The sequence below is a fragment of the Canis lupus genome, chromosome 10 (assembly GCF_011100685.1).
Source record: "Canis lupus familiaris isolate Mischka breed German Shepherd chromosome 10, alternate assembly UU_Cfam_GSD_1.0, whole genome shotgun sequence".
Taxonomy (NCBI): Eukaryota; Metazoa; Chordata; class Mammalia; order Carnivora; family Canidae; genus Canis; species Canis lupus.
The window spans coordinates 49,678,709-49,689,524 of record NC_049231.1 but is presented as its reverse complement, the minus strand read 5'-3'; the positions used below and the strand labels follow the sequence as shown (position 1 = coordinate 49,689,524).

General features: G+C 54.4%; 1 protein-coding gene across 1 annotated transcript in view; it reads right to left on the bottom strand.

Moving 5' to 3' along the window:
- The window catches only part of EPAS1 (endothelial PAS domain protein 1), an 85,920-nt gene continuing 75,104 nt past the window's right edge, over positions 1 to 10,816 (bottom strand). Inside the window, exons 9-17 of the mRNA XM_038551203.1 lie at positions 9,794 to 9,941; positions 8,885 to 9,099; positions 7,164 to 7,357; positions 6,568 to 6,678; positions 4,683 to 5,173; positions 3,699 to 3,825; positions 3,356 to 3,473; positions 2,865 to 3,032; positions 1 to 2,282 (exon numbers count right to left, since the gene is read on the bottom strand). Coding sequence (XP_038407131.1) covers positions 2,131 to 2,282; positions 2,865 to 3,032; positions 3,356 to 3,473; positions 3,699 to 3,825; positions 4,683 to 5,173; positions 6,568 to 6,678; positions 7,164 to 7,357; positions 8,885 to 9,099; positions 9,794 to 9,941 — 1,724 coding nt within the window. The 3' untranslated portion in view covers positions 1 to 2,130. The remainder of the gene's footprint in view (positions 2,283 to 2,864; positions 3,033 to 3,355; positions 3,474 to 3,698; positions 3,826 to 4,682; positions 5,174 to 6,567; positions 6,679 to 7,163; positions 7,358 to 8,884; positions 9,100 to 9,793; positions 9,942 to 10,816) is intronic.

The window sequence follows — 10,816 nt, the reverse complement described above, 5'->3', positions numbered from 1 at the left end:
TGGTAGGATCAGAACACTTTAATAAGATATCAGTGTCAAAATACATTTCCTTATAAAGTTAAGCTCCCCTATAGCAATGTTGTCAGTAGGAGTTTGACAATACAGTAATGTTCATGAACTCGTTACGTTGACAGGTAAGGTTAATATGAAGCTTGGAATATTTTTCAGAGTGTTTTAGTAAAACTGCAAGGGTAAAATGCCCTTAATGCTGAGGCAACACACACAGGAAATCAAACACCAGCGTTTATACGTCAGTAACCCTTCAAGTTCTGCCGCTGTGCGTGGGGCAAAGCGGTGGTGCTAAAGTGTGATTTGGTCAATGCAGCGACCGGGTCGTTTTTCTCCTAGATTGCTTTTGAACTTCAGGTTTTTTTTTGTTGTGTTTTTGGCAATAAGTCTATCCAGATTTACCAAATTCTTGGCCTGCTGTGCTTTGTATTTCTAGAAAAGTCCTCATTGTACCCAGGACAGAAGAGCTTCATGTGATCGGTATTTAAAAACCAAAGGTATTGTCCCTCTTACCCAGTGAGTTACAAAGTGCTCTGAGAACACTTGATTTTCAGTGCTTCCTACCTGTATAAGTCACTTCAGGTGACAGACCTTGGGGAAGGCCTGAGGCGAGGGGCCAACCAGGAAGTCGGCCTGCTGCTGCTCCTCACAGGGCCAGCTGACAGCAGGCTGAGGAAGGGGTGCGGGCCTGGTCAGGACCAGCGGCACCCCTCTCTGCACCCTCTCTCAGGCCAGCTCCATGTGCTCTGGGCTGGTAAGCTGGGAGGATCATGGGCTGGGGCACTACACTATTTCTGAATCCTCCCTTTCTATTGTGATTTCCTGCTGAAACCATCTCATGGTGATTCTGGAAATATCCAAATGTGCCAAGTGAAAGACCTGTAGAGTCCCATAGCTCAGTGCACTTGAAGGGCTAGCAACAAAATCTGAAGAAAAATTAAAGCACTTCCCCTCCCTTAGATTCGCCCCACCCTCACCCCATGACATGCCATCAGACCCTCTTGGCAGCAATAATAATATACATACATACATACATACATAATACATATAGAACACGAGAAGACAGCTCGCAATGCTCCCACACTTCGTGATTCCACGTCTTGGATTGTTTGTCATGCCCATGGCATATCCCCAAAGCAAAAAGGCAATAGCGAGAAAGCTCGAGAAGAGCTGGTACAGGCCCCGGGGGAGAGTGCCATAGAGCTGCAGTGTCAGCGACACCGAGAGAAAGAGAACTGACGCCTTAAAAACCATCTCAAAGTGATTTCGTGAGCAGGATTCCGTTTCTCAGTTTTTAGATATTACAGAGTACCCATATCTATGATAGACACTTAACCCAGATAGACATTTTCTTTAAAAAAAAAAAACAAAAACAACAACTCAGTTAGGTTTTTGAATAATAACAAACAAATCCACCAAATGCAGGAGAGAAACCCCAAACAGGGAGGGAAAAGCCACATTGCGCAACCATCACGGACAACCACATATGCTAGAGTTCACCCTTCACATTTCTCTTTTTTCCCAAAAGTTGTGTCAAAATTAGAGCCAAGAGTCGGCTTAAGAAAAGAAAAAAGATGGATAACTTACCATAGGGTGATTAGTTTTAAGAAAGGAAGGAGGAGGGCTTTGAGAGGAATAGGCCGTGAAAATCTAGCTTGGATAGCAAAATTAGTTTGTTTCTCTTTGGCAACAACAGCAACAAGTTAGACAAAGCCAAAGCTTTCCTGACAAGAGAACAAACCTATACACAAAACTCGTTAGTATGGATAGTGTGTGTGAGAGAGAGCCAGACAGAGGGACCCAGGAATAATATAAATTAGAAGTAATCAAAGTTGGGGAAAGAAAAATCTTACAAAATTTAAGAACATGTTCATTGACAGAATAAAACGCAGCAGGTAAAACAACAGTGTATCTTAAAAATACAGCTACTAAAGTGAGCATCTTTAGAAAAAGGCCACTACTTGGTGACGTGAGCAAGTTCGCCAGGTAGGTATATCTTGTAAAAAGTGTGTTGGTGTTAGAAATACCTAGTTGCAAAAGTCGACGTAGAGAGTGAAGCTGGCAGGGCGGCGTGAGCGGGGGTGTCCGCCCACGGTGGGGTGGGGGTCGGGGGGCCCTGGCTCAGGTGGCCTGGTCCAGGGCTCTGAGGAGGTCCCCTCCTTGCAGGAGCGTGGAGCTTCCTGGGACAGGAACGTTCACCTCACAGTCATATCTGGTCAATTCGGGCAGCAGGTAGGGCTCAAAGGAAGGCCCAAGCAGCCGACTTGCCATACCTGAAAGAATGGTTGGTACCGTGGTTTTAAAGCTCTCAAACATTCCGAAAAGGGGCTCTTCCATAAGAGGGCCTCTGGTGTGTTTCCCCCAAAGCCAGGCACCCCTTTGGGATGGTATCATGATTTGTAAGATGGGAAGAGCCTCAGGCAGCCCAGGGTGGAAGGCAGGTGGCTAACCCTCCGGAGAACGAAGTCTGGTGGGACGACCCCTCCCAGAGCTCCCCAGGCCACCCCGCGGCAGTGCGATCTCCGGGCATGTCCTCAGTTCCTGCCCCAAGGCACGGTGATGCCCCTGCTACGGGAATGAGGCAGTAGGCGACAGGGCAACGTGAAGCACTGAGCAAAAGACACGGGCTTGGGGACCCTTAGGTCCAAGGAGCCCCGAATGTCCCTCCTACAACCCTGGGGGCAGATGGCCTCCAGCCCCTGCCGCACTCCCTCTGGGAAGGTGGCTCCGCGGGGCGGCGCTCTCATCCAAGTACCGAGCTGGGCTCTGCTGCCCCGGGCCGTCTAGCCCCTGACGCTCCTGCATCGCGCGCGTCAGACCCTGGCAGGGTGGTTCCAGTTCCCAAACGTGCTCACCTGACACCTTGTGAGCCGATGGCAGGCTGTAGTCCTGGTACTGGGGGGCGTAACACTGCGGGGGGAACCCACTCTTGGTGTTCTCCCCCGGGCTCATGACAGATGGCGGCGGTGGCAGGTGTCTCAGGGGCTGTCCTAGGCCTCTCATGGGATTTTGGGTGAACTCGTCTGAAAGACCAATGCCAGCAGGTGAGGGCAGTGCCAGGCCAAGGCGGGGGAGTGCTGTGAAGCCCCCAGCGGCCCCCTTCCTTCACAAAGGGTGCTCAGAGCTACAGCCAGCTCCTGGGGGATCAGTGCCCAGAGCTTCCTGACTCTCGTATGAGCCTATTGGAAAGTGGGGAGGTGGGTGAGTGCAAGGTGGGGCACAGGACACCATCCTGTTCTGCCAAGGTGCAGAGAGGCAGGTGCTGAGACCGTGGAGGAATCCGGATGGGCCTCTGCAAACGCTGTCCCCCCAGCACCCCAGGGAGGCCTGGGGGCCCACTGCTTACCATTGGGGATGTTTGCACTCAGCAGTTTGTCGGGAATCAAAGGGCAGTTCACGTTGCCCCTGAGGCTCTTCATCCTTTTCCATACCTGATGTGAAGTGCTGCTGCCTGGTGGATCCCCCTGGAGGTAGAGGGGAGAAGGCCAGAGAACCAGGTCCTCAACCTGAGTCGGGGGTAGGGTGGGCCTCTCTGAACAGCCACACTCACCCCTCTCTGCCGTCCCTGGAAGGCCCTCTGAGCCCTCACAGCTGTCATGAGAGTTTCCATCCAGCCCTGTCTCCATACCCAGCTCCCCACCCCATGGGCTGCAGCGGGGAACCCAGACAACACCAGGCAGGTGGCTCACCCCGCTTAGGTCTTGGAAGGCTTGTTCCTCATACTCTCGCTGTCTCTTCAGCTTCAGCTTGTTGGATAGGGCTACCATGGCCGGGCTCATCACATCTGGGCCTTGGGGCCCAAAGGCCTTTGCGGACCTGTAAGCCCAAGAGAGTGAGCGGTGAAACAGTGGGAAGGGGAAGCTCCACACCCCCTAGGCCTTCATCTGCTCTCAGCGCCTTCAGAGGGCCCTTCCAGGGCTAATGCTTGACTATGCTGGCTCTCGGAGCCAAAGGGCAGGTTCCCAGAGGAGGGGCAGTGGGCTTGAGATGCTGATGGCTCCAGTCACCTGTACCTCCCTCCACATCTGCCTGCCCAGCTGTATCCAGACAGCCTTGAGGCCTGACCTCATTTGTGGCTGCACATTGGGTGACATTGGTCTTTAAGACCTCAGTCTCTGCCCTGCCTCTCCCCTGCACAGCCTGGACTGCTCCCCGGTAAGGACCAGTTCTGGGCAAGCACCCCAGGGAAGCATGACCGGTGGTCCTGGGATCAAGAAGTCCTGGACCAACCACTGCAACCCGGCCCAGTGAGCGCCCCGCTGATTGACATGGGTGGTGCTGAGGAGGCCGCTGTGGATCAGCCATAAAGGCTGGGGAGAAGCAAGGACATCTTGTATGCTTTTCTCAACCAGGATTCCAGCAGAGAAGTGAGGAACAGTCATTCAAATACTTTTTGGCATTCTGTGACTCAGATGAGGAGTCCTGGCCTGAAGGGGGAGACAGTGGTGTCCAAGGCCCCTTCTCTCCCTTCTCTCCGCCTCGGCCCTGACAGAAATGCGTCCTGCTCCAGGCCTCACGTACCTCAGGGTGATTCCCCCAAGGCCTCCACCCTTAGAACACAGAGAAGGCTGTGGCAGGAGAGGAGGCAGGGAGCCTTTCTGGGGCCCCAGAGACCGCCCTCCCACCCACTGTAGGAGCCTCTGCTGATGCAGCCAAGGGTCTCTGCCACTCACCTTTTCTTGAACATGGAGAGATGGGGTGAGGTGATGGGGGGCCCCAAGGGCGATGGCCCCAAGGACTCCGTGTGCTGATCTGCAACAGGCCACTTCGTGGGCCCGAAGTGTAATGGCGGGTCAGGGGGCCACTGTGTACTGGATCTGCCTCCCATGGAGGAGAGAGGGGTGCTGGCTTGGCCACAGCACGGTGGCAGGGACACCTTATTCCCGCCATCAAAGAAGATGGAGGACATGGGCTGGTGCTCAGGCTCTATCTTCTTGCTTCCCAGCTGCTGCTGATACTTATCTAGGAGGAAGGGGCTGTGGGAGGCCATCGGCGCCAGTGGCTGGAAGATGTTCGTCATGGTACTGAAGCAGTGCTGGGGGGTGGACTGTGGCTTCTCCGGCAGGAGCCTCTCCTCTGGGCAGATGGGACTGAGCTGGAAGTCTTCACCGTCCATGGGGATGTAGGGTGCCAAGGTCTCCAAGTCCAGCTCACTGAAGTCCGTCTGAGGACAGAGTGGAGGCAAAGGGGTGGTGAGGATGGCATGACCCCAAGAATGCTAGCCCAGCCCCTGTCCATCCTTGCCTGTGTGTCCTCCCTCTCGCACCCCCTCAGCAGCGTCCCTTCCTTGCTCTAGCACTGCCCTTGGCTCCCCATGGTCCACCAAAAGAAAACTCAGACTCGTCTACCCGGTGTGCAGGGCTCCTGGCATGCGATGTTAGCCTTTCCATGGGTTCATGCCCTCTTCAGTCTGTGTCCTGAACCTCCATGCTCCACGCAGCTGTCCCTGCACGTTCCACACTGGTGGCACCACCTCACCCAACCTGAAACGCCCTCCTGTCTCCCGTCTGCCTGTCCAGACCCCTCCTTCTCCCCTGCGGCCCGTGGTGCACACGCCAGGAGCCAGGGACAGCTCTGTCCTCATCTCCCTCATCTATCCTGCCACAGGCCTGAGCACAGGACGAGCACCCAGGGTCCGTCCATGGCCTGCTTGTACAGTAACAGCTGCCCTACTGGCAGAGAGACTTTCACTCGGCAAGTACTTAGGTAACATGCTTAAGTACTGGGCACAGTACTGATGGGTCCTATAGGACCCTGATGTACACAACAGGACGTACCCAAAAGCCCATGCAGAAAATGATACCCTCGCTGTTGGGGGGTAGGGTGTGCAGCTTAGTGATGATGACTCCCTGTATGGCACAGCGCAGGAGCGGAAGCAGATGGCATCAAGTACTGAGCAACCCCTCGGGAGTTCAGAGGACAGAGCAGGAAGGGCTCAAGCAGGGAAGTTTTGCCGAATTGCGAGAGCTTGCGCCAGGCAGGCCAAAGAGACCAGCTGCGCAGCAGGGGGACTTGTTAGAACAACTGGGCCTGAGACGAAGGGGGCTGAACACTTGTCCTTGGGGCACTGTGAAACACGCACCCATCTCATCCCTGTTCTTATCATTTTTAAGAACCCCCACCTCTGTGCATTCCTGAAAAGTTGTGTGTAAATGAAAATCTCTGCTAGATGCCATTTTAAAATGCATTAAAAGTTATTTCAGAATCCTAAGATGAAGGTGTGTGTGAGGAGAGTTACTGTTCCTTATTGTTTATGAACACCTCACAAATCTGGACATGCTCTTTAAACACAGGGCTTCTTTAAGAAAGGTTCTGTGGCTTTCTCGGTGCACAAAAACTCAGCCTCGGTAAAGAGCTCCCAAGGTGGATTTGGTGAGCAAAGCAGAGGGCAAAGGTAGGAGAAGGGGACTACTGCAGGCCCCACTTCCCCTTTATGACCAGGGCCTTGGCCACATGCCCCCACTGGTCTCTGCGACCGAGGACAAAGGGACGGGGCTGCCAGAATGGCTGTGAGCCTTCGTCTCCCCTCCTGCCAGTGGGCAGGTGTAGCCCATCTACCTGAGTGCTGCCCTGGTCCTTTGCCTCTGTGTCCATGGTGAAGAGCTTCTCGATCACCTCAATCTTCAGATCATCATTTAGAGATGTGTAGTAGTCTCCGGGGCTGCTGGGCTGGGGGCCAGGAAGGAGAGACACCAAGTCAAGAGTAGGGTGCTGGTCTCCCCAGAAGTCCCAGGTGAAAGAAGTATGTGTCTAGACTCACAGACTCAGCTCCATTCCATGGAACAAGTATGTGTAGAGGGACCCCTGCTGACAAGTAGGGCTGTGGCCGGCGGGGCTCTGGAGACCATACAGCTATCTGCCTGGAGCAGGACGGTGACTGTCCCGCACTGGGACCGAGCTACAGGCTCAAAGCTGTGTGCAACTCGGCCCCCATCTCCAAGGAACTTAGGGCGTAGATGGGGGTGCAGACAGTAACGGCAAAGGCTGGGGCAGCAGGCAGGTAAGCATCCGTCCCCACCACTCTACGGGGTTCTGGGCTCACTGGAGGGGCATGCGGGCATATTCCTGTTTGGGCTGTCTACTCGGCCATCCTGCAGCAGTTAAAAGGAACAGCCCACCCTTTCCATGTCCTCACCCCAAGGCAGGGTGCTCACCGTGGAGCAGCTGCTGCTGCTGCTGGTGGCACTTGGGGTGGCGCTCCCGGAGGCCGCCGCTTGGGGCACAGTGAAGGCGGGCAGGCTCCCGTCCTCGCTCTGGGTGCTGTGGCTCCTCAGCTCTCTGGGCCACGGCTGGCTTGGGGGCAGGAGGGCGCTGTTGTAGGATGAGGACTCCTCGAAGCTCTGGCTCCCTGCAGAGACAAGGGCCTGGCTGGTTAACACCCACGGCCACTGGACTGGCCACTGGGCTTACCCCTGGGCAGAGAGCCCAGAGGGTGCTCAGAAGGCCCTAGGAGGGTCTGAAAGCAGGCCTGGGGCTAGGTCCTCAGCCTCCGAGGTTGGGCCGCAGCAACGAGCCCCTACCAGGGACTGTGAGGCAATGAACTATCTCCCTTTGAAGGGAGCACCCTCCTGGAGGATTTCATTGTCAGGGACTACAGGTACTGGGACCTACTTCCTCGACAGGTAGTCAGCAATGTCCACGAGGAGGGGGTTGTAAGAGGAAAACAGGGCAATTTGCCTCAGTACTGCCACAAAACTGGGAAGCCACAAAACTCCTCGTCCTGGGGCCGCTGCCCTTTATAGTTTCTGAAGTTGCAATCCCCAGCTGGCCTCTGCAGAGCACTTCCAGAGGGCACAAGCCACTCTGGGATGAGCACAGGGAGGTGCTGCTGGCCCTGGGCCAGGCTGGTGAGGGTGAGGGGGCTCACAACCTGGGAACAGGGACACATGGAAGGTGCTTCCAGCATGGGCGGGGAATGGGCTGAAACTCTGCCTGGGGCCACAGGACACAAATCTCCACTGGACAGAACAACATTTCTTTCTTTTTTTTTTTTTTTTTTTAGAGCACATGCACAGGGTTAGGGGGAAGGGCAGAGGGAGAGGGGAGAGAGAATCTTCCAGCAGATTCCACGCTCAGTGGGGAGCCTGACACAGGGTTCAGTCTCACAACCCTGAGATCATGACCTGAGCTGAAATCGAGTGTCAGATACTTTACCTACTGAGCCACCCAACGGCCCTATGGACAGGCCAGCATTTTAAAGAAATAGTGCATATGAGGGCATCATCCTGGGCCAGAATCTTTCCTCCAGCCATATTTCTGGAACTATTTCTATTATTTCAGCCTGCCCCTCTCCCTAAACGAGCAATCTGTCCCCAGGGGATGGGGATTGGCCCTCACTGTGAAAACAGGCCAGCGGCCTCCCTCATCTCAGGCCCTCACTGCCCGTGTTGGAGAACCAGTGACTCCTCAGAAGAGAGGCCCCCGGGCAGCCCTGGTGGCTCAGCGGTTTAGTGCCACCTTCAGCCCAGGGCATGATCCTGGGGTCCCTGGATCGAGTCCCACATTGGGCTCCCTGCATGGAACCTGCTTCTCCCTCTGCCTGTGTCTCTGCCTCTCTCTCTCTGTGTGTGTGTCTCTCATGAGTAAATAAATAAAAATCTTTAAAATAAAAAAAATAAAAATAAATAAAGAAGAGAGTCCCCCACAACCCCACCCCCTGCTCAGGACCTTGCAAAGTCAGCAGCAGGACCATCTTACTCCGCACCATGTGTCGCTCTTGTGCTCAGCACAGTCTGGCCACCAGACCATGGAAGGGGCAGGGGTTAAGGAAGAACTGAAGCCAGGGAGGCCTGTTCCAGTAAGAACTTCCTCCCCACCCCCACCTGCACCCCACGAGAGGGTTCAGCAGGCCCCTGTTCAGCTAAGAAGCACCCACCGAAATCCAGAGAAATGATGGCATCTCCTGCAGTGGGGGCCAGCTGGGCCAGCTCCTCGGGCTCCTCCTTCAGCTTGGTGAACAGGTAGTCACTCTTGTCGGATACCGCCACCTCGCCACTGCTGTCGAAGAGGCTGGTCATGGCCATCAGGTGGGGCTTGAACAGTGATTCCGTCTGGTCCATGGAGAACACCACGTCGTTCTTCTCAATCTCACTGGTGGGACGAGAGGTGCTTCAGACCACCCACGTTTTCTAGCAAAATCCTTTTACGCCCCCCACCCCCCCCCCAACACATGGACAACCGGACAGCTAACCCTTTCAGCCAAAAAAACATGGGTCCAGACGCCTGCTAGCATTTGTAAGGAACCACACGGCAAACTTTGGGGTCATGGAGGCAGCAACCTGGGGAGCGCCCTCTGGATATGGATGCGTCTTGGACGCTGTCTTATTACTGTGTGGGGGCTGCACTGTACACACGGGTGTGATGGTTTCTGTTTTTGTTTAACACTAGCAGTGACCAGCTCCAACTTTCTCCCCAGGCACCATGGAGCTGTTACATCTCTCCTGGAAAGCTGGAGCACTATCACTTTCCTTATTCCTCATTTTATTAAATGACAATTATGCTGTCTGCCTCCCCATGTGGGTCAGAGCCATGACACAGATGACAGATGGGGGAAGACGCAGGGGTGGGGGTGGGGGTGGGGAGAAACCATTGGGGAGGGGAAACCCCAGACATCCGAGAGTTCCTGAGACACCTGTGAAAATCCTCCGGGTCCTAAGCACTGCACAGAGCTCGCAAAGGTAGTGCCAGGGTTTCCAGTAGGTCTGCCTTCCCCGGGGCCTGCTGCCCTCCGTCTGGGGAGCTCAGGCATCCTGCACACCCAGCCCTGTGGCCCCGACAGGCTTACCTCAGGACGTAGTTCACGCACATGATGCACTGGGGCTGCAGGTTGCGAGGGTTGTAGATAACCGTCCCCTGGGTCTCCAGCCACACGTAGCCCCCGTGCTTTGCAAGCATCCGGTACTGGCCGCTCACCACCTGACCTTTGGTGCACACTAGGGGAGAAGAAACGGAGCCCAAGGTCAGGGAGGTTTGCGGAGCAAGACCTCACAGGGACGGTGGTCTGGGGGGAAATGGGATGGGCACCAGGACAGCAGGGACCTCCTTGTGACCTCTTTCCTCTTCCAATTATTCTAAATGCTCAGTTAACACTTCTTTTACTGTATGCAAGCACTGAGAAGGTGTCCCCCACTCCCCAGTCCAGAACGCTTCATCTGCTCCCATTAAAAAAATGAATCAATACGTCTCTTAATTAAAGTCGACTAATGTTAGAATTTCTGGTAGTTTTTTTGAACTGTGCATCTACTTTCATTCCTTGGGACTGCATTCTTCAGGATCCTAGCTCCGACCTCCTCAAGTCACAGAACTGGAACAGGCATGGTGAAAGCCTTAGGAAATGTCGCTAGCATGGGGACTTTGGGAAAAGAGCAATCCCTCTTAGTTTCAGTTTCCTCTGCTGCAAAATGAAGTGCTGATAAAAATAATAGTAAGGATGGTAACGATCATTTTTAGCTACCCGCCATACCACATGCTGAGGACCAAACCTGCCTGCCTGGCTGATCAGGTGCAGAAATGCTGACTGAATGTCCCGGGCAAATGCTGTATAGGAAAAGCTACCTCTTCCCCAGAGTCTGTAGAGAACGTGGTGAGGGGCCCCACGGGAGAATATCCACTTTCTCATTAAACACGGAGAATTGCACCCCGTTCTCCTGGTAGGCTTAGGGGCCACCTCCCCATTCACCACCCTGGTGAGGCTGAGGAGGGCAGCTTGGTTCCTACTAATTTACACTGATGTTTCTCTGGGCACATTTTGCCCTCTTCAAAAATCGAACACACACCTACCTCCAAGGTGCAGAAGTACTAACTCGTG